Below are 27,853 nucleotides of genomic sequence, written 5' to 3' on the forward strand. Positions count from 1 at the left end.
AATTTTTATACTGCAGTCAGGCTGCAGGAGAGTGTGGGACTGCCAAGGAGGAAATGAAAGATCATTGGTTGGCTATGAAATAACATAATAAATTTCAATAACAATTAGAGCGGATTAGATCAGAAGCATGGGAGAATACTGAACTGGTCAGTTTTCCTGAATTGATTTTCACATTCTTTCTATTCCAAATGCTATATTTGTTACTTTTCCTAAAGTCTCATACTGGAAAGTAAAAATGGGAAAATATGTGGTCCAATCATTACAGCGTTATGTGTGTATAAATATATGTATAGAAATATATAAACACATATATACATGTTTTGTACATACATGTGTATACACAAAATATATGTATATAAATATACACACATATTCATTGTCTATACATATGTATGCATACATGATGAGCTGTGTGCTTATATAAACTTCTAGTTCACATATTTGGCATTTTCCCCCAGTAATCTTCTGCACAAGGAAAAAGAACGGAGAATTTGTTGTCCAAAACAGGGTTATTCATTCTAGAGCAGTCTGCAGAGATAAATTTAATATATGGGCATTTTAAGTAGAAAGAAAATGTAGAAAAAAATCTGCAAATGTACATTTAATCCTCCTCTGCTTTTATTTCCCCTTTTCTTTATTCAGGGTAACAGAAATGTAATTTCATCTGTCTAAACAGCTCAAATACCATGACATTATAATTTTGCAACTTTAGCTACAGGAAATATTAATTTAATGTTGTGAATAGCACAGACTGATTTGATGTATGTAGGAGCCCAGCAGGCTGTCCTGGGTGTCCTGCTGAGGCACAGAGCAGTGAGGAATGGCTGAGCAGGGCAGATGGGCTGCAGAGGTGCCAACAGGAACTACCAGCACCCCCAGCATGTGGAAGAAGCAGAATTATACAGGAGCAGGGGTGAGGGATCCACACATCATTCAGCAGAGCAGAACACAGCCCTTTAAAGCTCCTGACTGTGGTGGGTGGATCATCAATACCAGCTGAGAGTGTTGGCTTTGATGGGGTTCTCCTGGTAGGATTAAACTGTGAGAGTGTAATGCATGGAAAGCCTAATCAGCATTCAGCCATGCATGAGCAAAAGACTGATCTAAAAGAAGATCTGGTCAGTATTTTACACTTTCATTCTCCACATTTTGTCAGTTTATTTTTGAAGAAATTTCCACCTTCCACTTACTGAGTTATATTGGTGAGGTTGTATTTGTATATGAGGATGTTGCCCAGGATCACTCTGAGCCATGGAGGAGCCACTGCCTATGCAAAGGTGATGAGATCAAGTTATTGTTGAGCAGAAGATCCAAAACAGCTGTGCTCTTGTTGGGGATGGCAGTTCTCCCCAAAAACAGGAGTCAAAAAACTGAGTCTGCTGAATATAGACACCTGAACAAAGACTAAAATGTCTTTAAGATCAGGGAGGAAATGAGTGATATAATATATCCAGGTTTCCAACACTGAAGAACAGGAAAATGCTGTGAAAAGGGAATAGAACAGTAAAATTTTCCACTGTTTCCCTCTGCTACCATCCATTCCCATGACACCAAACAAGAAAAGCAACAAACTTACTAAAAATATGGAAAATATCTAATATATCTCTTCAGTGTCACTCTATTACTGTACAGGACATTTTTATCACAGATATCATAGATGCTGATTAGAAATGAAGATTTCCATTGACTACCAATTCCAAGGCACTGCTCCACTGAAGTGTCAAGTATTGTACTGAAAATTAGGAACAGCAGCTGAGTTCTTTTTTAATAGCATCAGTTCTCAGCTTCTTTCATAATCTGTTTGACTTCACAGCTGTCAGATGGACATTTTTTTCCCATTATTTTTAAAAATAAATCAATTCCAAGTCTGAACACACATTGACACATTTGGTACTATCATAACAACAGAAGGGAAGTGGCTGAGAGCTAAAATGAAAGAGCTCAGGACAGAAACAGAAACATGAACATTTGTGGGAAAGGACATCACACTCCTGCTGTCAGTGTAAATGCAGATTAATGATAAACTTGGTTTCAATGGCCTTGCCATGCTAAGTTTAAGTTATCTGGCTTATCTGAAGTGACATGAGAAAAAATCTGTGAGAGGAAGAACTGAACCTTTGGTATTGAATTTGCCTCCTTCTCTAGAACAAAAGCTGGAGTTTTTTCCCTCCACTGGCCACAGCAAACAGCATTACTAAAACCACAGCAGCTTTACTGGTAGCACAGAAGGAAACTGAGAGGCAGTGTGCAAACTGCACCGTACATGATGGGAACACGATGACACAGATGAAACTTGTGAAAGAGCACATTGTCCTGTTGGTCTGAAAGTGCTTTTGGGCTTTGCATTTTTGATTCACCTTTATCTTCTTTCTAGAGAAAAACAGTGGCAGTAGTGTGGAAAAATGAGTTATGATGTCAGAACAGGCTTATGAATCAGTGTGTGTCTTTACAGTGAACAGATATTAGAACAGATTTCATTTAGTCTCATGTTCTTTCTGATCGTTTCATGTTCTTTCCCCCTCCCCATTAAATGTCTCTCATTAGAGACACTCCTTTAGATAATAATAAATACACCTGTTTTATCTCTGCTTGTATTTTTTTATCATCCCTTAGTTCCTCTTCATCCAAAGCTTCCTGTCACTAAAAGGGGAATAAGTATACTGACTTATCTCTGTAAACTGTTAAAAAAGCAGATGAAAACTCTAGGTAACATTGTAGCTAAGAGCAATTTACAGTGTACTTTATCCAAGCCAGATAAATATTCTATATTTTTTATTAAATGTAAATCAATATTTTGAGAAAATATTAATGTTTAATAAATGTCAAATTAAGTCTGCAACAGTTTCCTGGTAATTAGACCCATTCTGATGAATATTTCACTTTATTCAGCATTTTAGAAAGGGCTCTACTGAATGCATTTGTAAATTAGGCTACAGGGATATCTCTTTTCTTTTTGTACTGAATTAGAAAATTCTTGTGAGATTGTGGCTTCTACAAAGATGAAGCAAATCAATTTATTAGCCTGGGGTGACAAATTTGGTAAACTCATTGTGTGCACTTCCTTTTACTTTACTGAAAACCAAACATGTCACAGTCCCCCACTTAGATCACAAAGAACAGAGAAAAGGAACAATTGCTAATGGGAAAATGTTTACAAATCTTACAGTAAAGTATGATTTGGACCTCTTTGTATTACAGCTTTCATACAGCTGTATTGTGATGCAATAAAGATGGAAATACCTTATGTTTTGAGAAGGATGTCAGTTCAACACAAGTCTATAGATTACCAGAATCTGATGGTTTCATTTCTTGAAGCCCACTGAGAACTTTTCTCCACTAAGAACCACTACAAAAATGCTTCTGTAAATATTAAAACCCTATTGACTGAAATGAAATAGACCCCACAGGGCTGATTAACTTCCCACTAACTTACTTGGAAGATTTTTCACTACTTATTTTCCTGCTGACCCCTGTAGTAACCTTCCTGTACTTCTTGATTTGGTTTTCTTAGGTGGGGTTTTTGTTTGAGTTTTTTAATGGAGAAACAGAACCAAAAGATGAAACAGATCACAGTGTCAGCTTTTTATCTTGGCCATGTGGTGTCAGAACTTTGAGCTGTGGTTCCTGAGTAACATGCCAGGAGCATCCAGAGCCCTGACCTGCTAGCCAGCTATCTGGGTACTGATAAAAACTGATAAAAAATAGATTTACTAGAGGAGTGATTTCAGTTTCAGTTTCTCTCTGATGCTGTGACTCACAGGATTTCTGAAGTAAAGGGTGCAATCCATCATCTTTTGGTAAGACTGTTTCAAACCGGATTAGATAATTATCAGCACTGCCTTAGGTTGAATTGTGAGACACACAAACCCCTCAGCCCCAGCTCAATAATCAAGGATCCAGAGTAACCAAAAAACCTCATGACTGCTCTAAACAGAGTGAGGGACTCAAATGAATGCAATTTGTCACTTTATAATGTAGGTTTCTCCAGTATGTTGCATCAGTTGTGTACTCTGCCAAGACTGTACAGCATTGGCTCTGTGTGTGTGTCTACAGATACACACAAGTGTGAACTAAAAATATATATTATATATATTATGTATATGATATGAAATGTCATTTCTATTTCTATATAACATTTTATAATACCAGGTAAGAAAAATCCTTACTCCAGAATTCCTATATGAAAAGTTTTTTGTCTTTTAAAAGCCTTGTAATTAGCTTTCAGAGAAAATCTGTATTTATATGGAAATAACACACTGAGGCATTAGAATATTCTGTTCCTTGCAATGACCCCAGTGGGCATGTTAGTGCCTATAAAGGTTATTTCAGATGGGGAGATAAAGGGGAATAAAAATTAAGAACTTGTTTTCACAAAGATTCCAAGTTACAGAAACGTAGGACTGGCATCACCCTGGCAAAGGAATAAGAAATTAATCGTTTCTCCATGCCCTAAAAAATAATTGAACCCATGAAAATGAATGAGAAAAAAGAAAATGCTGAAAAAAATCCCCAGGATGCTGAAAATGAACTGTAAATTATCTCCCCATTCTTTTAAATCTTGCTTTCTGTTTGCTGCTGATTATGGGAAAGAAGCACAAGGTGTTCCAGCTTTACCACCCAGTGGTATTTTTCTGCAGGCATCAGGTGCATCTGAGTAAGCAGAGCTATTTTTACTTGCCCAGCCTTCTCACACAGTAAAGCAATCTCATAAGTGCAGAGTCATGCACAGCACCCAGGGGAACCACTCCTCTTGGTTTGCAGTGTCACACACAGGGGAAAGGCACACAAACTGCATCCTAGAGATTTTCACGAGTTTGTGACGAGGTCTCAGTTTCAGACTCTGCCCTTACCCATAGCAAAATATTCTCAGAAATTTTCCTACAGTTGCACTAACATGGTTAAGTCCAGATTCAGCCATATTTCTGTTGGTGGCAAGAAAATTTCAGAAAGTCCCAAGTACAGCCATGACAGCCACTTTCCTGGCTGACACATCAAGGAATGCACTGGGGACCTCCAGAGCAAGAAACGTGACAGTGCTGAGCACTGAACCCTGAACCCTGCTAGTTCCAACTGCAGAGCTGCGACTTCTGCTTTTGCTTGGTTGGCACTTAAACTTGAGTACTCACTGTGGGTTATTAAATAGATGCAACCAGAAACAATCTTCAGAGTTATGCAAACTGAAAGAAATCAATACCAGATTCTACAGCTGTAAGATGCTTCATTTTCCCAGGAGGTGTCTAGGAAGTGTTGTGCCATTAAATGGCCTGACTGTTGTGTGCAAATCAACATCAAACAAGAAGAGATACTCAACTAAACATTAACATGGCCCAGAGATGAATGTTTAAGTCAAGTGTTCATCCAAGTGGAGATGTTTTTCACAGAGGTCTGCTAAGGGGGCCTGGCACCATTTATGCCAGGATCTGCACATGGCAGGATGTCACTGCAAATGTTCTGACCTCCTGACATAAGCTTGTGGATGTTTGACACCACCTTTTAGAATTTTAAATGGAAACACCCGAAGAGTGACAGTGATAAATGTTGCTGAACCTTTCAGTATGTACAGAATTTTCAAGCCTATGGCAAAATTTAAACTTTCACTTCTTCCAAGTACAGTGCAGCACGCAGACTTTAAACAAAAAACAAGAGCAGGCACATAGCAAGTAAAATAACCTCAGCTTTTCTTGGGGAAAATAAAATAGAGCTAATGCCCGAAGGTCCTTGCTGTTATTCTGTGCTTTCAGCAGCAGCTCAGACACTGTGATAAGCAGGCTCCTTATGGAGATTTGATGAGTTACTTCATTATGAAGTTTGTATCCTCCTGCACTCTGATCTCTGCTATCCAGTGTGTTAATGAGCTCCTGGGTGTCTTTTCAGGGCAAAACAGATACATCTTGAAGAGGACAGTAAGGGGACTACTTGCTCAGTGGTCAGACAACATGCACAGGACTTGGCTAAGGTTTTTTCTCTTCTAGCTATCCTCACTAGCAGCCTACTATGAAGGAGGAGAGTGATGAAAAGAGGAGATTTATGCCCAAACCCATGTGCCAGTGCATGTTATGTGCTTCAGGCTATTAATACAAAAAGCTGGAGGATACAAAGCAGTACTTTGGTTATTTTGAATACCTTAACAAAACAAGGGGGACAGCAAGGCAGGTAGGGGCAGCATCCTTACCCATGAAAGCCATGGTCCCACAAGAGTCATTCCAGAAGTACAGAGCAGCTCCCTGGGCAGGAATCAGGGACAGCCAACAGCTGGTATTTCCTAGATGAGTCCCTAGGGAGAGAGGTGAGGAGCAGTGAGGCAAAGTCAGGGTCAGCAAGGTCCCTGGCCACTGCCCCAGGATCCCAGAGGTGCTCAGGCATGAACCAAGGCTGCTGGCCTGAGCTAAAAGCAGCTGCAGAGCTGCTTGTTTCACCCACAGCAGGTTATATATGCAATGCTGCTTGAAATACAGAAAGTTGAAAGCTCCTTGCATAGAAACTAGGATATGATCCAAAGGCTGGCTGTGCATGCACACAGTTTTTAAGCTGGATGCCGCATCACACAGTCTGCGAAGCAGGATAATCTGGCAGCCTGATTCCACAGGTAAAAGATGTGTGAAGGGGGCCCATTCTAATGACCCATCACTACAAGCCTCCACAGTGCTGCTGGGTGGTTTTCTCTGCTTCAGTGAAGGAGCAAAAATATGGAAAAACAATATTTGTGAACAGTTTGCTTCGTGTAAGCAGCAGGATGATTTCTGCATGTTAACCAACTACATCATACTTTGGATCACCACCAGCCAAGAGTATATATTTCATAGAAACATGGAATTGTTTAGGTTAGAAAAGACCTTTAAGATCATTGGGTCCAACTGCTAGCCTAGTATTGCCAAGTCCATCACTAAATCACATCCCCAAGTGCCTCAGCTACACATCTTTTAAATACCTCCAGAGATGCTGATTTCACCACTGCCCTGGGCAGCTTGTTCTTGATAAACCTTGTGGTGAAGAATTCTTCCTAGTATCCAGCCCAAGCCTTCCCTGGCACAACTTGCAACAGACACACATGGTGCAGGTATTTCCCTGTTTGCTTCTGTACACACAAATATCTTCCCATCTTCTGCCAAAATCAAATGACATCATATTGCTTTAAAAGCAGTGAGGCACATGCCAGAGCAATGAAGGACACATCTCACACAAATTTGAAATCAAGAACCATAAATGGCAGACATTTATTCAAATTACTCAGTAGGACCCTTCAGAAGTAACAGTAATAATACACTTTTGCCACTCACCATCGTATTGAGCACACTACGCTTTGAGAAAAAGGTATCACTTCCCCATTCTATCACATCTCATGTTGTATTTAGCTAAACCTACCCAGTCTGTGGACAAGCCATAGGGGCATAGTCACTGCAAGGCTGGCACTGTCAGAGGGCTGAGCAGAATTAAGGACACCATCCATTTCTGTACATGGAAAAGCCTGTGTACACAAGGATGGGAGCAGAGAGGAGGGCCCTCATGGATCCCAAAGACTCCAAGTTTCTTTGTATAACTAAAGCCACAGCATGACAGATATGGACCAAATCAGCACCAGGTTGACTCCTGAAGGCTTCCAGCATCTGTGTATTAGTGAGGAACAGCTCATGAAATTCCTTGGAGCACTGACCAGCTCCAGACTGAAACAGCAGCACAACAAGCAGGGACAGCTCTCCTCTGCTCCATGCAAAAGCATCTCCTCTTTCCAACAGGGCACAAACTGCTTCCCACACAGAGCAGCCAGGAAAGCCCCTTTATCAACATGGCTCTTCTCACAGGAAGGTCAGGTTCTCAGTTCCATTTGCCTCTGCCTGAGGGAATTAGAGCCCTCTTGGGTAGAAATCCCCTGTGTAGGCTGCTGCAGGAATAAATACAGAGTGGTCACCCTGGGGATAACAGCACTTTAAGTGTCATGTGCTCTGTCAGAGCTGCAGAAAACCTGACATGACAGGCATCAGAGTTCCCTTGTGGCAAAGGCATCCTGTAGCTGTCATGTATGTTATGTAAGGAAATTTTCAAGGTGCTGCTCTGGCAGAACCTTGTTCCATTTGGCTTATATTGCTCTGCAGGAGATGTACATCTGAGAATTTTGCTGAGGTCAGAGACATTATTAATAAAGATGCAAAAAGGAGAGGCTGGAGGATGTCTTTCACATGTAATCTTCTAGCATAGATTGACATTAATCCATGGGTAAACCTGGGGAAGAGACAAATTTTGTGTTCTGACTATTCTAAACATAATTTTCTCTATTAGCAGAAGTCATGAACAAATTCTGATACTATTATTATGGGACATTACATCTAGAAAACTGCCTATTCTTTTCCAAAGTGTTCTCAGTGTTTTCAGCCCAAGGATTCTGTGCTTCTTCAGCTCATAATCTTTTGATATTATATGCAACTTTGATCAAGCCTCTTGGTATCTCATTGCTTCAGGTCTCCTCAGTCCAAAACAGAGAAAAAAAATCCTTGCCTGGTTTCATTCTACCAAACGAAAATTGCAAGAGCCGTGTAAATGCTAGATGCTAAAATCGGTGTTTTCCCCCAGCTCCATTTGGGGTAACACTGCTGTACTGGCTGTGGTTGGGATGGAGCTAATTTTAGCAGCAGCAGCCAGAACGATGCTGTGTCTTAGAGCTGAGGCCAAAGCAGTGCTGATAACAGAGCAGTGCTGATGACAGAGCAGTGCTTGCACAGCCCCAAAGCCTCCCCTGCTTCTCTCTCTGCCCCCAGGAGAAGGCTGGGGTGGGCAGCAGGGAGACACCACGGCCAGGACAGGACAGGGCAGGACAGGACAGCTGCCCCCAGTGACCAGGAGATTTCCCGTGCTGCTGAACATCCTGCTGGGCAGTACAGCTGGGGGTGGTGCTGGGGTGTCAAAACGAGCCATTACTCACAGGCTGTCTGGCCATCGGCTGCTGGTGGGAGGTGGTGAGTGATGCCTTCGCATCAGTTGTTTGGTTTCTTTTCCTTTTCTCTATTACTAAACTCTCCTTACCTCAGCACACGAGTTTTTCCTGCATTTCCCCCTCTGATTCTCTCCCCCATCCTGCTGGAGGGGTCCTACCTGCCGGCAGGGATCACACTGCTCTGTATCTCTGGAAAGAGATAATGCCCAGGGCACAGCTTTCTTCTCAACAGCTAATCAATCATTTGGCTACTCTCACTATCACACAAGTGAACTCCTTCACTCCACTTCCTTTAAGTTTACAAGAAACCCATAATTTAGCCTGCAGGAAAGAACCATGAACCAAGATTTGGATTCATTATCTGGCTAATTCATAGTTTTTCTTTCATTCTGAGACACTTCCTGCAGAGCTCACAGGAAATAAGAGATGGGGGCGATTGTGTTTCGTTTTTTTTAAAGCTGTTGGGTCAGCTAATGGCCACACCATCATCTCAGAAAGCTGAATAAAAAATATTACAAGGAGTTGTTTTATCTCTTAGTCCCAGTAGTGATGGGGCAAATGTGATATACAGATATAATGGAAGCAAAGTTTGTAGTGACAGACAGGCCAACTAATCTGAGAAAGTACAGATTATCTCAAAAGGTCTTTGTTCTTTTTCCAGATACAGCAGAGGATCCAACAAAAACACTTGTCCTCCAAATCTTCTCTAGTAACAACACCTCTAATTTTTTTAAAGAGTGTAATTTCAGTAAATATAACATTATGACAATATTATAATCTGCTTCAGAGAAAATGGAATATTTCCAAAGTTAGTTACATGAAAATTGTGACTTTGGTGGAAATCTTTGAAGTTCAAACCTGCTGTTTATGAAACCAGTCCTTTTAAAGTTGTCTGTGTGTCTGCACACCCTGAAACTGGAACGTCATAATTGTACTAAATCTTACTAGCCCCCAAACGAGCCAGTATGTATTACATACTATTACAGAGTATTCCAGCATTACAGTATGTAGAGAACATCTCTTATTTTGTTTATGCAAGGTCTAACACAATTGACTTTCTCACAGCTGGCTTCCAAGTATTTCAGTCATAAACAGACAAGTGTCAATTAAATGGTCATAATGGGTCATTCTGTTTGAAGTCAAATCTTTGAGGTTTTCTCTAAAAATCAAGTAAGGTTAAGCACAGACTGATATGATCTTCATTCCATAGACCAAATACTTAATATTCTGCAGCCTTTTTCCTTTTAAGCTATCTACAGCAATGTCCCTATTGTCAGTACTGGAAGATTCAAATGGCAAAACAAATTAAGCTGTTACAAAATTTACTCAAGTCAAGCAGCAAACTCAAGGGAAGAGACATCAGAAATCAGTGTCAATCAATTGTTAAACTCACTCCATTAGATGGTGGCCTCTCTATTTGTTCAGTTAAATATATTAGTAGCTCTCATCAGAAACTTTAATGAAAACCACACATCTAGAATCCCCTATAGTATTTCCTCTACAGCTTAGGGCAAGAAGATAATAAAGACTTTGCCAAACAGTCACCTACCCTAAAATGTACATTAACTTAGCAATAATTGTAGCATATTGCATAAATTTAATACAATTAATTGGAAAAAAACATTCACTGAACCATGAGTGTACATTCCTGTGCCAGCGGGTAGCTCAGACACATTCAGCCATGAAAAGAGCTACAGTGGCTTTTTTTTTTAGGAATTATCACTTCCAAGAAATACATTATTTTTCTGTATGGTTTCCTGCTTTTATCTTCTAAAAACCCATATCTACTTGTGTGTCCACATTGTACTGGCATGCAGGCTCCTCAGAAATACTATTTTTCAATGTTCCATTAATTTTGTTTGAGAGCAGAAAGTGTCAAAATGCTTGTCTGCTTCAGGCATGATCTGTGACTGAGAGTATGCTTACTCTGGCTTATAACAAAAATACATTTGAACAAGAGGTGAAGTTTTCAGTAGCTGGTATCTACACAGCATTAGTTCTTCACTTCTGTCTGCAAAACACTACATTAATGACTTGAATTTACAAGTCTGCTGAAAACTGCTTTTCCCTTTCCTGCCAGGATGATTGATGACTTCTCTGCTTTACAGACTGAGCTCCAGAGGAACACAACTGTGCTGTTTTTTTCCTCTGAACTGGCCACTAATCAGAATTTTAGGAAATGTTGCTATTTCTGTGGAAGAAGAGTGAATGGTGTGGTAAGGACACTTCCACTTTCTTGTTCTAGTTACTTAATTCTTCCCAACACTTCTATATTATAGTTCGGAAACGATTTCACCACCTAGTACCAAGGACATTCTAAGAAGTATCCAATGTTTCTTTTTCCTGATTTAGAATTCCAGTAGAATTAAGTTCCTATTCAACTATGAGTTGAGTTTCTTTTGAGGTTCCTGGTAGTCTTAGGAAATCACTTTCCCCATCATCCTTTAAAACAAACATTTAATATAAGACATTTAAATCAGAAATTTATCTAACCAAACTCTGGAGATCTGTTTGCTAAAAAGAAAAAGCTAAAGATCAAAATTGTTTTGTTCTAGTTAGAATGAGTGGTCCTGATCAGAAACATCATGGACACCATTTTAGGAAGTTTAATTACACAACATTAACACATCAAGCAAATCTGCAAACAATTAGGTTTTTACCTGCAAACCTTTTTTTCCAGTCTTGCAAGTGAATGCCAAGCACTTATTTGGATATAATAATTTTATTTTTTCCCCTCAGTTTAGTTTTAAAATTGGCTGGCCTTTGAGAAAAGGTGAATAGCAGAAACCATAAAACTCATACCACTCTGTATTAACCAAAGCAGAAAATCCATTTAATATATATAAAATCCACAAAATTTCTGTAATATGGATCATACTTTAAGAGTTGGGAAAGTGTTTCCTGCAACACACAGAAACAAACTGTCTGCAGTATTTCAAATCGTCAGATTTAGGAAATGATGTCCTATGACTACTAAAAGCCAATATATCCTGGCACTGCTCAGCAGGAACAAATAGATGTGGGCAAACCCCAAGTTTTTGTCCAGAACAAGTTCAAATAAGTAACTTGCTTCTAAGTAGGAGTGAAGTGATCTAAGCCTGTAAGTAAGGAAACAGCCTCCACTTGTCAATCACTTACATACACCAGAGAGTTATTTACATTCTTGTAAATAGAATCACAGCTCAAAAATCAGTGACATCATGATAGGGTTTTCTAAAGAACCAAGAAAACTGCTTGAACTTCTCAGATCCAGAGGCAGCAGCAGCACTGCAATAAATCCCAGTCTGCAAGGTCAGAGCCAATTGGTACCATTGTGCTATGGGCAGACAAAATAAAAACTGCAAAAGTGACACCATCCAGGGGAAACTAAAGCAGGGCTGAAATGGCTGAACATTTGGGGGGACACAAACAGTGAGCACAGCAGGGTGAACTGCAGCAAACACCCAAAGCTCTGGGGAATAACAAAGCATAACAGAAATGTGATATGGACACAGATCAAGGGCCCTGTGAGAAACCCCATACCAGTGTGTATCCAGCTTATCTACTAACACCCATAAAGATGAGACTGAACCACCTTAGTCCACATAAATGTGAAAGAAACACCTCTTAGTGGAAAAGTGTTGGTTCTGCTACAGACCTGACCAATGTCATGGCTGTGTATGGCTCATCCTGGTTATTTCAGCCTTACTGTGATTAAGAACAGGGGTCCTGGGACTCTTCCCTCTGCATCAAAACACTTTTGGTTTTTACATCCTCCAAAGTGCAAACCATAAAAAAAAATAAAATAAAAAAGCAGGGAAAAATCTTACATTAGAAATAAATAGACCCTGTTCTCCTCCCCCTAGATAAAGTAAATATTTTCATGTGTGTAAACAGAAAACAAGACTGAAAAAGGAACATTGTGTTCCAAGTCAGAGCCTCAGTGTAGAGAGATGGTCACATATGTACGTCATGGCAATGAGTTCATCCAGTTTCAGGAACCCTGGCAGCCCTCAGGCCAACTTCTCAGTGAGTTTGTCATTCCTGCAGTAAAACATGTCAAACATTATATCATCACAACATCCACAACAGTGATGTACATGAAGGATGTTTAGTGCTGCCCATGGAAGAAGTGCAAGCATGCCTGCAGCTCATAATTGTTGTTAATCTATGAGTCACAAAAGCATCAACACTTCAGTTGTTCGGCATGAAAATCAGATTTTTGGATGCACATAGAGTTCTCAGGTGGCATCTTACATAGCAGGGATTACATCAGATTATTTTACAGGTTATTTCCCCCTCTTTTGTTCTTCATAATCTACAGCAAAGGAAATGTGAATTTACTGCTTTTTCAGCCTATAGCAGCCAGAGGTTCACCTACTAATTTCTAATGAATTCTGTTTAGGTAAATGACCTCAAGGCAATCCTAACACGTTGTAGGTGTCATTATGTCACATATTTACTCTCCAGGACAATTAGTGGTGACTTAACACCATGAGCTAATCCACAACTTGATTGGCTGATCTGGTGTTCACAAATAAAGAGTACAATTTCATACAAATGGAGCAGAGGTCACTATTTAGAAAATGACAAACACCCCAATATGTTGTACAGTCTTGTCCACAGAGAATTACTCTTTTAAATACAAAGACTCATAAGATTTTCACCAGTGCAACTACTACATTTAGAGGAATTATTCTTACTCCCTCAACAAATAACTCATGTTTAAAAATGAAATTTTAAATATATGTACATTAATCTAACCATACTGTTCACCTTCCTTTCTTTCTGCTTTCCTAGGAGCAGCTTCACTTCTTTTTTTTCTAGGCAGTATCTAATGACTTTTGTTCATGCGTTTTATGACATCTCACACATTATTGTAAATTGTGATGTGCATTGGATTACTTATTCAAAACAACTTTATTAAGAGTTCTTTAACAAAATCTGAGGTCAAATTTTCCCCACTTAGGTTTAATATCCTGTTATACCCTATACAAAGAGTTAAAGTGAACTTCACCTTATATTTCATGTTGAAACCAGGACAGTATGGAAAATAAAGGTTCTTTTTTTAACATAAAGTCGTGCAGAGTATACCTGTTGTTCATACAATACTTAATAAGCACAAATTTAACACAGAACAAACCAGCTGCTTTCTCAACAAACCGGGTAGCAGCGAGAGAGGCAATCCAGGAAAAGCCAGGTACTAGGGAACACGGCTTAAGATGTGACTCATTCTTTGGCACCCGTTTCTTTGACTGAATTCCCAGGAATTCCTCTGTGTTTCAGAAGTGACAAAAGGAAACAGTCATCTAAGGGCATTCCCAAGAACATGTGGGATCAGTTTCTTACTCAGCACTTACGCAGGTCAAATTTCCCCTAAGTCAGTGGTGTTTTCCTGGGGGAATGCTGGCTTCATCCAAGGCACTATTAACACCAAGTTCTCAGTAATGCTTAATTTTAATATATACAATAAAATACTACAAACGTAACTGTATTATAAAGGATTCTATTTGGCAGCTAACTAAATTCCCTGATGCTTGGTTTGAGATCACTGCCCCATCTGAAAACACGGGATGGTTGAGTTGTAGTTTGCTAATTAATTGGCAGGAAACCAAACATTTCTCCAGTACCAGGGTTTCATCATATGTTTCTACAAAATATTTTGACAGTCAGCAAAAGCAATCTTGCTCCAAATTCTTCACTTAGCTCTGATGGTAACACAATAATGAAAATGTAACATGAAGTCTATGTGTTTTTTTCACTTTCTTTCTAATAGGTAAAACTATAAAGCACAGGTGTTTTAAAGCAGTAACTTTCTTCACAGCAAAATCAGCATCTTAAGGGTGTAGAATATAACTCTGTACAAGTAAAAAAAAAAAAATTATATTCCCTCAACTTCCACACAGATTTTTCATTGTCCTAAATAATTCGATATTTACAGTATTAGATGAAATAGCAAATATGCCAGGGACCTGTACCATAAACGAGTGCTTTACATTTTTCTGTCACACAGGGTCTCCTGTGCAATAAAATCCTATAAAATTCAGTTATATTTTTAGAAATAGTTAACACACTGTTTTAAATTTATTACTCCTAATAGTTTGGATAATTCTTACTAGAATAATTAAGGTGACAAAGTAATGACTTTCCACCTCACAAAACTTCATTGAATCACAGGATAATTCATGTTAGAAGGAAACTCAAGAGGTCTTTAGCCCTTACTCTGCACTTCCAATGTTTGATTACCCTTACAGAAAAATAGTTTTCCTGGTACTTGATTGCAACTTAGGTTGTTTGAATTTGCACCCATTGTCATAATGAAAGGTTGAAATATTCTATCTTGTGTTTTGTATGCACCACAAGGCTCGTGATCCAACACCAGGGCAACTGACAGTCTCAACTTTGTAGCTCACCATCTTTCATTTCATCGTGTTCTCATTCCTGGAAATTCTTCCACACAAATTATTCACTGCCCTCTTTTCACCCTGAGACCTGTTTACACAGGAGGCTGCTCTCTCTCACATTGTCTAAAGTCTTCTCTTTTTACTGCCTCCACCAATAGCATGTGGTGATTTTCACTCGCTGTACTTTAGGCACTGGGGCCAGAAACATCTCCCATGATTGTGCTGAATCTTGTACACTAAGGCTGTGCAAACATGGAGCTCCACGTTGTACACGTTATGATGCACGTGAATATATGTACACACAATAAATACAATTGCAAAGAATAACCAAATGTAACCTGGCACTTATTTTTGTAGTGGTTTAATAAGGTTCTTTCCTCCTCCTTGCTTCCATCAGAATGGTAACTAGACCAATCCAAAACATGCTTTCTCTCAGTCCAGCTTACCATACCCTATGAGAAATACTACACCAGTGTTTTTCTCCGACAGTGATATTCTTGATTAACAAGTTCTGTGCCAATTAAAAAAGCTCTCCACCATAGGGGCAGCAGTTTATTCAGTGTCAAGCAGCTGGTTTTGCTCTCATCAATTCATCCAGAGAGCATAAACACAGGCTGGTGATATGGATTTTGACGACCGAAGATTTTGGTGTCTTCGAGGTTTTTGCTAAGTTCCTCTTCTACACCTGCACAGGTTCGCGGTTTGTGCGGAGGGACGTGCTGCTCTGCCCGGGTCCGGAGCCATCCCCGGCCACTCATGCGGACACAACACCAACAGAGGATTCCCGGGCGTTTCTTCTGCTGCTGCTGCTGCCCTCGGGGCCGCTCGGGCGGAGCGGGGAGAGCGGGGATCCCGGGGGTCGCGGCCAGCGGGGAAAGTCCCGCTGCGAGCCGGGAATTCCCGCAGCGGCGCCGGGAGGACGCGGCGCTCCGGGGCTTTCGCAAGCGGGGCCGGGGCCGGGGCCGCCCGCAAGCCCCCGAGGGACCCTGGCTCGGCCGGGACCCCTCCTCCCCTAGAGCCCCTCCTGCCGCAACCCCCTCGCTCAGCCCGGACTTCCCCCGTGCCCCCGGAGCCTCCTGCTCGCCCCGCTCCCTCGCCCCCAGGTTTCTGCCCTCGCCCCCGGTGCCGCTTCTCCCGCTCGCCGTGCGGGGTTCCCCGGCAGCGCTGCCCCGGGGCCGCGTCCCGCGCTGCCTGCGGGGGAAAGGCTCAGCGCAGCCGGGGCTCTCCCGAGGGCGGAGCCGGCCCGGCCCCGCCGGAGAAACCAGCGGCGAGAGGCGGGTCCTGCGAGCCCTTAAAGGGAGCGGCTGCCTCCTCCCCGGCAGGGAAGGCGGAAGAGCGAAGCCGCTGCCTCTGGTCTGCTCTGCTCCGGGGTTTTATGCACCTGTCCGGGCTCCTGCTCGCCCTGGAGAAAGAAGAGAAGGGAGCTGCCTCGGCCATGTGCTCGGTAAGCGAGGCCGGCAGCACAGACCCCTTGGTGACCCGCTTCAAGCAGGTGGAGGAGACGCTGGAGAAGCTGCACCGGGAGAACAGGAGCTTGAAGAACAAAGTGCCTCGCTACAACGCGCTCTGCACCTTGTACCACGAGTCCGCGCAGCAGCTGAAGCACCTCCAGCAGCAGCTGGCGGCCAAGGAGGCGACGATCCGGGAGCTGCGGGGCAGCCTGGCCCGGCAGCGGCCGGCGGCGGGCGCGGAGGCGGCGGCGGGCGCGGAGCCGGCCCGCTCGCTGGTGGAGAGCCTGCTGGAGCAGCTGGGGCAGGCCCGCGAGCAGCTGAGGGACAGCGAGCGGCTCTCGGCGCGGAGAGTGGAGGCGCTGAGCCAGGTAACGCAGCAGCAGCAGCAGCAGCAGCCCCTCGGCACGGCCGCGCGGAGCGGGGCGCAGGGTGCGGGGCTCTGCCCGGAGCGCTCGCTGGGGCTGCGGCTCGGAGCGCTGGGGCCGCGCTCTGCAGCCCTGACAGCCCGGAGACAGCGCTCGGTTTGAGCCCCTCCGAGCCGTGCCCGCTCCATCCCCGGCTGCCCGAAGCAGCTCGCCCGTCTGTGCCCAAAGGTAGCGCCGCTCCTTGAGTTCAGCTCCTAAAGGAGAACCGCAAAAGCCTAAACCAAAAACTTAGCATGGCTCTATAAATCTTCATGTAACTATTTTCATGAGGAGAAAGAAAAACAGTGAAAAGCTCATTGAATTTATCAGATGCAACAATTTTGATCTCAAAGATAATCAGCTGATGACAAATTTTTCTATTGAAGTGTTTTGTTTAAAGTGCTCTTAAAAATGGATTTTTGTATTACAGTGAGGTAGCACGTTCATATTTGAAGAAGTAACTGACAAGTCTGGATTGGGTGGCGATAGATTGGGGAAATCAGTATTTTTCTTGACAGAAAAAAACCTGAAAACTGCATCCCTCCCCATCCAGCACAAGTGCTGTTTTGGTTACTGTCATTAAGAGTTTCCCAGGTTCAGCCTGAAATTCTCAAAGATTTTAAAAGCACTTATTTCTAGATTAAGCTGCATGAAGTAATTTCCAAACTGAGCAGCAGTACTTAAAACTGAAACAAGTGTTTTTGTCATAAGTAATGTGTTGACCTAATGCTTATACAAAACATTTTCCATGTATGACACTCACCTAAAATACGTTTTAAAGATTTCATGTTTGGAAATTTGTTACAAGAGATGATCTTACTGACACTTTGGAGACAGGTGACAAACTTGTGGTATCTGAACATGTTTGAAAGGCTGATGCTGAATATCTTGAAAGGGGAAGTTTAGCATTCAGCATGATGTGAAAGAATTTAAATGTCAGTAATAAGAACAAGTGCTGTTTATGTCAATATTAATATTTATTTATTGAAAGAATAAAATGCTATGCCCAGTCAGAATGCTGAAATAATTACCAAATAGACATTTTTGTGAAGCCAGAGGCCAGTGTGCTGGCAAAGAGTGATCCCAGTGATTTACAGCTCTATTAGAGCTGTAAATTTGTCTACTCCTAGAATGACAGAGCTGGGATTGGAGCTCATGGTCTGCACTGGCATCCAGAGATCCTCAGTTGTGGAGGAACAGTGCTGCAGAGGTTTCTGGTACCAGCATCTGCTAATTCTTGAGGGTGTGAAAAAACAGCTTGTTTGTATACAAAGTAGGACAGGTGCCTTTCAGTTGTTTACACCAGTCACCAAGCAAACCTCTTCCTTCTCGAAACACCTGCGGAGATGTTAATGTGTGCGGATGATCCCACAGAGCTTCCAACAGGACAGGACAAAGTGCACAGTTGTTTCCCAGGGGTGTGTCAGACCCCCTCATGTAGCTGGGAGTCAGCTGTGGCCAACCTGGAGCCACTGCTCATGGATTGTATTTTCTGCTTGTTTGTCCTTACCTTGCCATTCCCATCCTTTCCTAGGTGGGAAAGTTGCTCTGTGTGCTGCCTCTGCTTTGTCCTTGTGGCAGTGCCAGGCAGTGAACACACTTCACTGGATTTGATGACTTAACAGTTCCTTTTTTTCTTTTGAGGAAAATCCCTATTATCTGGTAGTTTAGTGTGCAGGACCCGTAAGTATTTTTCAGTCTCCACAGTTATTCATCTTAAACTACTTTGTTTCTTGTTTTTGTTGCTGCTTTATAAAATCTTCCTGAATTTTCCTGCTTGTTCCTCCATTCTACTGATTAGAAAGTGCTTGCATGGCTGCCTGAGCAGTTCTTGATGGATTGATCCAACAGTTCCAAGGTCTTGTGATCATACAGAAATGAAATGGATTTAGGCTACTTTTTAAGTACTTTGCAATAATGAAGGAATTACTGGAATATTGAAACCAGCTTTAGCTGTATTTTAGCTTTTGAGTGTATTTTGCTTTTAAGTAACTTCCCCTTGCCCCTCTGTTTAGGAAGTGCAGAAGCTGAATCAGCAGCTAGAGGAGAAAAATGGAGAGATACAGCAGATGATAAATCAGCCTCCATATGAAAAGGAGAGAGAAATCTTGCGACTGCAGAAGACTTTGGCGGAGAAGGAGAAGGCTCAGGCCACCAGTGATGTTTTGTGCCGTTCACTCACTGATGAAACTCACCAACTTCAACGCAAATTAGCATCCACAGCAGAAATGTGTCAACATCTGGCAAAATGTCTAGAAGAGAAGCAAAGAAAAGAGAAGGGGAATTCAGATGACCAGATAGCTACAGAAAGATCTAATCAGGTATTCTTACAGCTACTGTGTGTGTCTTTAAAGCCTTATTAGCTTCTGAAATGTTAATTACAATATGATAGCTGTAACTGGGGAATGGTGAGAAACAGCCCTGTAAATAATTTCATGTAGGGTGTTAAGACTGCCATGGCAATGGTAAATAATTCTGCAGATCTGAAATTTAGGATAGAAGCAGTTGTCTACCACTTCAACTTTGGCCATATCATCAGAAGGTTTTTTTGGAAAGGAGAAAATCTCTTGAGAGGTTTCTTCTCTCAAGAGGTTTTGTCCAACCTCAGCAATTCCATGATTACAGTTCTTCCCTTAATATCCAGGAGACAGTACCTACCTTATACCACTCCTGCTTCTGTGCAGCACTAGATGGTGCTGTGATTTTGAAGCTGATTTCTCCTGATTACTTGTTTAAGTATCAAAATCACAAAACAAAGCAGAGGTATTTCAAAGTAGTATTTATATTAAGAACTCTGTAACATCTGGTCTTCTCTGATCAGGATTTGGCCTTTGCACATGGAGTACAGACCTACAGAAAGTTGGTGTGGGGAATATGAGTCAAGGTGTCTTACCTTTTTTTTTTTTGCTCTGGGATTCCCCCTGGCATCTGAGTGCAGGGCAGTGCTTCTCTTCAGGAGGGATGTTTAAAAAAAAAGCTTCATAATAGGACAGTGTCAGAAATGCTACAGCAGGGCACAATGAAACACCTGGATCTTGGTGTACATGGCTGTTGAGGCTTCAGTTAAAGTTCTCGCCATGGGGTAAACGTAGATCATTGTTCTGTTTTTCCAGAAGTCCTGATGGCTGATAGTCATTAGGTAATTCATTAAAACACCATAAGGAAATAACATTAGCAGTTCTGCCTCTAGTAACAGATCAGAGCATTGAGTAGGGTGCTACAGACAGTTCTCATGAAAAAGAATAATTCTGACTTTTGTTCTTACTGCTACACTGTGGTAATGCTGTTTTTCACATGACCACTCATCTGTGCTGTTGTGAAGAACTCTATACATACCCACATCTGCTTTGTCAAACATCCCAGAAGTGTTTCCAAAGAAAACTTACATTAAAGTTACTTGTAAGAAATAGGAGTTGAGTAGATAGAAGAAAAAAGGACTTTTTAAGGGACTTGAAGCATTTGCCATTATCATATTTAACATGTAATTGATAGACAGGAAACTTGATTGACTTTGATATATGCAATAAGAAGCTAACCTTGTACAGTGGGGACTTCCCTGTTGAAGAGGAGAAATTTCAGATGCCATTACTAGCTGATTCTAGGGAATTTTGCACAAAAGTGTTCTATATTACTCATGTACACCGGGGTTTTTTTAAGCAGATGTCACAACTATAAAAAAGAGGTATCATTTTAGTCAATTATTTAGCAAGCAGGGTTTTTTCCCCTCCGTAATTTCTTCCTAGTACTGGCCAAAATTGACAGTAATAACAAAGCAAGATGAAGGCATATCTGTGTCCTTGTCATGCATTCTTGCACTCCAGACCAGTAGCTTTGCAAGGAGTTTGTGTAAACTCTTAAACTCTGTTGTTGAGATCTATTTAATAGGAGTACCAAGGTCGTAAAAACCTAGATGTGTCATTACATGACTTAAAAAAAAGAGATTACTTCCAGTTAACAGCACAGCTAAACAGCATCTGAGATTTTTATGTTAAAGTAACACCTCACTTTATCTGAAAATTACAGCTTTTAGACAATGAAACTTCACTTCAAGCTCTTATTTGCAACCTACAAGAGGAAAACAGGATGTTAAAACAAAAAGTAGCTCACGTGAGTACTTTCATTTTGTTACAGTAGATTAATATTTGTTAAGTGTTTGAAATTAGAGTAAATTTGGAGTAGATAAACCCGGTTAATCTAAATTACATGGCAGTTTAAGCAAGACAGTTTTTCTGTCCTTTCAACATGGCACATGGTTTTTGTTCCCTTAGCTAAGAACAGCTTATTACATAATTTGTAACATAACTGGGTTTTTTGTTGTTAAAAGTACAGTGAGAAGAAAATTTTCCTGTTCTTTCCATGGATCAGTATTCCACTCCAGAAGAACAGCACTAGGCCCAGGGTGAACACCAACCCCTCCCTTCCCACATTATCTAATACTGGGAGATGGGAAGGCTGCCCATGAGGAGTCTGCACAATCCTCTCCTGCTCTCCTGTACAGTGACTTACCCACCCTCAGGGCTCCAGTCAGCATGTTACACTATCCCCTAGACAATTCTGGCCCTGCACATGTAGACAGCCTATGAAAGCCTGGAAGTTTGTGCCTTCCTGTCCTTCATGCCTCTCCTGGATAAACTTTCAGGTGGAAGATCTAAACGCCAAGTGGCAGAAGTACGATGCGAGTAGGGACGAGTACGTGAAGAGACTCCACTTGCAGCTGAAGGAGATGAAGTCACAGCTGGAGCAGCACCACAGCACAACTCCAGCACAGAGGAATTCTGACCTGATGCACAAGGAGATATTCCGGTTGAACAAACTACTGGAAGAAAAAATGAATGAGTGCGTAAAAGCCAAGAGAGAACTAGAAGACATGAAGAAGGCCAGTGAAGGAGATAATGAGCGCATACAAATGCTGGAGCAACAGGTCATTAAGATTCTTTTTCCTAGAGATGGGAATTCTTTGTTTCTCCCCAGACCACTGAAGTCCAAGGGGAAAAGGGGATTTATTTGCCTGCCTATGCACATTTGCTATATAGATAGTTTACAACACAGATTTAAAGGAAACTCACTAGTGAAAGAACCCATGCAGTTCTGCTAGCCTTAATACAGAGTATGAAAGATTTGTAAAAGAAATACAAACACCTTTGAAATACAGATGTGGTAGAGAAGATACTACTGAGATTCTGGGAATAAGTAACAAAGGAATCATAGTCTCAGCTTTTCAACCTAACCTTCCAATGCTCTAATTTACAAAATATTAACATAATAATTCTATTTCAGGTCCTGGTCTATAAAGATGATTTCACATCTGAGAGATCAGACAGAGAACGAGCACAGAGTAAAATACAAGAACTTCAGGCAGAAATTGCATGTCTGCAACATCAGTTAGCAAGAAGACAGGTAAGAAAGTAGCATGCTCCTTTCTTAATTTAAGCCTGTCAACAGAATTTGGGACTAAAATATACTTTAAAATATATTTTAAAATATCTTACTATGTCTAAAACATTTCCAGCTCAGTGCAGCTATCAAAAACTTATATTGTTTCACTGTCAGTTCTGGTGGAGATGCTTCCTAGTTCAAATATAGTACCCCTTTCCAGTCCCTTTTTCTTCTACTTTTGGATCAACATAGGAAGGGTGAATTCTTTAAAGGCAGAGGACAGCCATGGCTCTTGGCATCTTTAAAGTAGCACACTGGCTGTGTTCTGTGTTTTCTACAAACCTTCTTTACAACAATATTAATAACACTGCAATAACTGATTAATAATTTATTTCCAAGTACTCGGATAAATATTTGAGTGGTGTTTCAGATAAAGGTGATAAAATACCACCCGTTAAAGAATATATTTTTATTGCATCTTTTTCAACAGCTCTTCTTTCTCTTTCTAGGACCCAAGAGACACAAGCAGTCATTTCAGAGTTCATGCTGGTAACCAAAATCATTTGTATGCTCAGACGAATGTTGAACATCTACGAGGCAACAGCCCGGGCCAGACAGGCACGAGAAGAACAAACTCACAGTCTGAACAAGCTTCTCCTCCTGGGGACAATGGAAACTTGGGATCTGAAGGCAGGGCACAGGGTGAACTCAGATGCCCTCATTGCATGAGGTTTTTCAGTGATGAACTCAGTGATGAATTCCTGAAGCATGTTGCTGAGTGTTGTCAGTGACCACAGGCTGTGAGGGGTGTAAGTCAATCACTACTTCTATAGACATAAAACTTGCTCTTTACATATCTCCTACAGTCCCAAAACAGAGTAATTCAAATGGAGAGCTCTGGGGAATTAGGAGGATGAACAGTATCTACCTCTTGCTTGATTTTGCCTTCTCTTGGACTGTGTGAAAGGCTTTAAGAGAAAGCAAAGTGTTTTTCTGAAGAATTATTTTTGACAGATACAAGGAAGGCAAATGTAATGGAGATTCTACTACAAACTAAACTGAAACCTACGGTGGTAGTTTAGCTTCAGAGTGCAGTTTGACTTTATTTGGGTCTAATCCTCTGCCACAGTCTGATGGCTTGTGAAAAAAAATTACTGAACTTGAAATTTTCCTCCTCTTCCAAAAAATGTAGGCTGAAGAACAGGAAGGAATATTTTGGCAGAAGATAGGAAAAATCTTACTGTGCTTTATGTGGATTAAAAGCGAAAGTATCTTCTTGACTCTTGAGGCTGAACTGTCAGACACCTCATCTGAAAATCCTTCTGTTTAACTGAAATCAGAAGTGAAGAAAACATAAAAGGGCTGGTTATTGACTAAAACTAGCCTGCCTTTTTGCACAGAAACAAGGTACAGGGATATTTATATTTTCTGTGCCGTAAGTATCTATCTTACAGACTTGTAAATGTATATTTGTATAATTATTAATTGTATTCCTATTTGACCTAAGGATTATTTTTATAATAAAAGTGATTGTGCATTTGCTTTACTACATTAGTAAAGGAGTAAAAAAATCTCTTTTGGTGTAAGTATTTAAATGTGAAATAGTAACTATACTAAGGGTTAATTAAATGTCATGGTTTCAGATATGAGTTATTTCATTACTTTAGTGATAACCAGCTTCTCAAACAATTTTCAAATATGTTGAAAAGAAAATCATCTCTGAGCAGAAGAATGACATTTCAGAGGCACAGGAACGCATTGAACCCTGCCACACACACATGACTTTGTTAATGCTAACTTAAATTTCTTATCCTGTCTGCACTGGAGAGAGCTTCTACAAACAGCAGAGGACTGTTTTGAGAAGGAGTAGCTGCAATTAAAGTGTACAAATATAAGAATCCCACAGGTTTTTGCAGCCTTAACTCCAGGTGAGGCTGAAACTGTTTTCTCACTGTGTCAGGGCAAGAGTCAAGGATGGGATAGAAAGTAAAGGCCTAGTGCAACCATGACACTTCATAATTAAAGAAAACTTACTTTGTGTAACAACACTCCTGTTTTCTACTTTGCTTCATTCCCTGTTCCACACTTCAAGAGGAATGTGGATGTTTTTTGGATATTTCCTTTTTGGGATCCTGTTGTAGCCCCAAAGGAAGATGATGGTTTATGCCACTGTTGTCTTAGGTGAGATATTACCAAAGGCAATGCCTGGGCCCTTGCATGCAGCAATGGTTACTGTTAATCTAATCTACAATAATTGCAATCCTGTGATTCACTACTAGCTTGTTCTTCCCAATACAACATGCACAAGCATACAGAAAGTTTTAATTTTTCTTGGGTTTTTTTTAGTGACCATTTTTTACATTACCTTCTAAGGTCTTACAGATCACATTCAGCCCAGAGAATATAAACTGAGAGCCATGATTAAACTTGCATAAGCTAATCATACTTTTTTGACTGTTCTCATTAGACAAGCCTGGTTACAGCTTCAGTGTACATCAATATAATAATGGCAGTGATTGATACAGCAAAACAGGAACTTGAGTTTTGTACTGATTTACACTAGGAGACACTTAAGAAAACAAACATAGCAGTAAAGTAAGTTAGGTCTGGGCAGTACCTTTTTTAAATTGCATTGAGATGACGACTGCTTTAATATCTATCAGAAGCTGAAGTCTGCTATAGGTTTCCATTTATGTTAATCCCTGTGGGTATAGTTGGATAGACTGATCTACAATAAGAAATAATAATTTCTAAGAAGAAATAGATGCAGGAGGTAGGAGAACATGCAGTACACTAAAATTAATAGTGCCTATTCTTGTGGATTTAAATTCTGTGAACTAGTCCTTAGTCAAAACAGAGGTTAGTTTCATACTAATCCTGGGAAAGGAGAGCACTTCAGTGCTGGGAAACTGAATATACCTCCAGCACTGGACTACCAAACAAAACCAGGTGAAGTTACAGATCAAACACAGATTACAGCTACCACATAAAGCAGTAAGTGCAATAAATGAGGACTGGTATTTGACTAGTTGTGGTAGAAATCTAGGACAGATCATCTGGTTTTCTGTATAAAAATGCCTCTCTTCAGAGCTGTTGGACTTCACCTCTACTGAGGCTTTTGGTTTTTTTCCCCCAGCTGGTAAAAAGCATGACTGTTTCTTGCTCTTCTTAACCAAGAAATGTTACGCTATGAAGAACTATCACTGTCTTACATGCAAATGTTTGTTTCAGATGATGGGCCACACACTACTGCTAAGAAAAGTTGTCTGTTATGAAGTGCTTTGACTTTTAAACCAAATTCACTGGTAGATCTCTTGATAAAACACTACAAAATCTTTACCTACCCCTCCTCACCAGGCAAAGCATACCCACCAAGGCATCCCCACAACTGCCACCACCCCCTAACTTCACAAGTCACATTTCTCAACTTGTAAACCAGAATGCACAAAACCTGTCAGCTCCACTATCTCAACACTGAAGTGAAAGTGGCTGTGAGTTTCCAGCATTTTTGAACCCTCTAAATTAAGAAAAGCTCCTTCTGGCCTCACACTGGTGCTCTCTTTTGGTTGGATGGTTGTCCAAACAGTGTCTTGCTTGGTTGAATGAGCAACCCAGCTCCTTTCCTAAAAAAAAAAAGCAATAAAGACATAGTGAGTAAGAAAGTAACTGCATGCAGTGAAAGGAACTTCAGTAGCACAAACTTTGTGAACTTTCATTATCCATTTGTACTACACTTGTTCACTGAAACATGCATCATCTGTAAAACTGCAGAGAGACATCCTCACACAAGAGACTCTTGAAATCATACAGAAAATCTCTGACTGTATGGATGGGGCTCAGTTCCTTATTTGCTGTATTAGTAACAAAAGGCATCCAAGAGAAATGAACCCTGTTTTCAGGCAAAGTTAATTCCTGTCTAGGCTTCTGTAGATCTCTCATTCAGGCAAGCACTGCCTGTACTGCAGTGGGATGCCAATACCAGACAGATGCCAGAGGCTGAGAACAGCCAGGAGATAATTGCCTCTTCTGGGACTTGTAGGAATGTGTCTTAACATATTAAAAGCTGCCAAGATATATTTGTCCAATTACCTTCATGATTAGTCCCTTCTCCTAAAATTTCTCCTTCACCAAAGGACGGTTCCTCAGTTTTGCTCTCCAAACCAACCTGAGTCCAGACCCAGTGCAACTCAGCACCTGAGGATCTGTCACCTTACCAGCAGTGAGATTTTCAGACTCTGTAATCTCCAGCTGCTGGCAAGCTTGTTCTTATTTCTCCTGGACCTGTTTAGAATGCACTTTGGTGGATTTTAAAGCAAAGGCTGTTTACTAATAACCATGCTGGTTGCCATGCAGAAGTGGGCCCTTAGCACACAATCACAGCAGCAGCTGTAGGCAACACTGACTCACTGCATCTTAGAAAATATAAATGCAAGAAGCCTCAGAAGTTGGTCCCTACCCCAAAAGCCCCAAGGGAGAAAAGATCAAAAATAATGCTCTTTCCTGTAGCATGGGCAATACAGAGCCTAAAAGGTTTCTCAAATAAAGTACAACATCAATGTCTGCTTCAGGCTTCAATGATTTAGGATGTCACATCTTTTAAAATAAACCTTAAATGATGCCTCAAGATAAGGTGCTCACTAATAATAAAACCAGCTACAAGAATAAAATTTGTTAAAGAAGCAGATACCTATGCTCTATGCTTTTTTTTTTTTAAACTTCCATTTCCTGTGGCTTTGCTGCTTGTGTATATATAGAAAGCAAGGGAAATTCCAAACAAGATGCCACACCATTATACTCAGAACAGCAGTGCTTCTCATTCTAAAAAAGGGAAGTCTCAAATGCTTTTTCTACAAAATCTATGTGAATTCAAAGTATGTTGTAGTAATATTTCAGAGTAACATGCTCCAGTAGCTATCAGCTGGGACACAGAGGGTATTTCAGCTAAAATCCTAAAGCACAAGAATGCTTATGAAGCACTAGGTCAGCCCAGCAGGACCTCAGCAGAGCAATGGGATATAAAGCTAAGCACTCCTGCCTTCTAACCTGATGCTTCAAACTCTTCTCTGAGGGCAGAGCACAGCCCAGAATCCTCACTGAAGCATTCCCTGAAGCAGCCTGTCCTGGGGTCAGGGCTCCAGCAAGGTCAGCTTGGGATTTACAGGGTGCTGCAGGAACAGCTTACACAGCAGCTCCTGGAAGCACCAACCATCCTAAGTGGCACAGCACTTGTCTCCACTCCCAATGCTGCTCAGTGCATTATTCCCCTTTCTTGTCAGCCCACTTTTTACCCCTCTTTTTACACTTGCTGGTGAG

The 27,853-nt window shown here is 41.1% G+C and overlaps 1 protein-coding gene across 1 annotated transcript; it reads left to right on the top strand.

Annotated features, from left to right (window-relative positions):
* The first annotated feature begins 16,617 nt into the window (after nt 1-16,617).
* On the top strand, nt 16,618-26,280 carry TNIP2 (TNFAIP3 interacting protein 2). Its single transcript, XM_033061303.1, has 6 exons — nt 16,618-17,128; nt 19,180-19,485; nt 21,188-21,271; nt 21,804-22,085; nt 22,442-22,561; nt 23,050-26,280. Exons 1-6 carry the CDS (start codon nt 16,685-16,687, stop codon nt 23,329-23,331), a joined length of 1,518 nt encoding a protein of 505 aa, XP_032917194.1. The 5' UTR covers nt 16,618-16,684; the 3' UTR covers nt 23,332-26,280.
* The last annotated feature ends 1,573 nt before the right edge of the window (nt 26,281-27,853 follow it).

This window comes from Catharus ustulatus, chromosome 5 (assembly GCF_009819885.2).
Source record: "Catharus ustulatus isolate bCatUst1 chromosome 5, bCatUst1.pri.v2, whole genome shotgun sequence".
Classification (NCBI taxonomy): domain Eukaryota; kingdom Metazoa; phylum Chordata; class Aves; order Passeriformes; family Turdidae; genus Catharus; species Catharus ustulatus.

Coding starts and splice junctions, on each gene's coding strand:
- TNIP2 (XM_033061303.1), top strand. CDS start 16,685: ATGCACCTGTCCGGGCTCCTGCTCGCCCTGGAGAAAGAAGAGAAGGGA. Junction 17,129..19,179: donor GAGTGGAGGCGCTGAGCCAG/GTAACGCAGCAG, acceptor CCCTCTGTTTAG/GAAGTGCAGAAGCTGAATCA. Junction 22,562..23,049: donor ATCAGTTAGCAAGAAGACAG/GTAAGAAAGTAG, acceptor TTCTCTTTCTAG/GACCCAAGAGACACAAGCAG.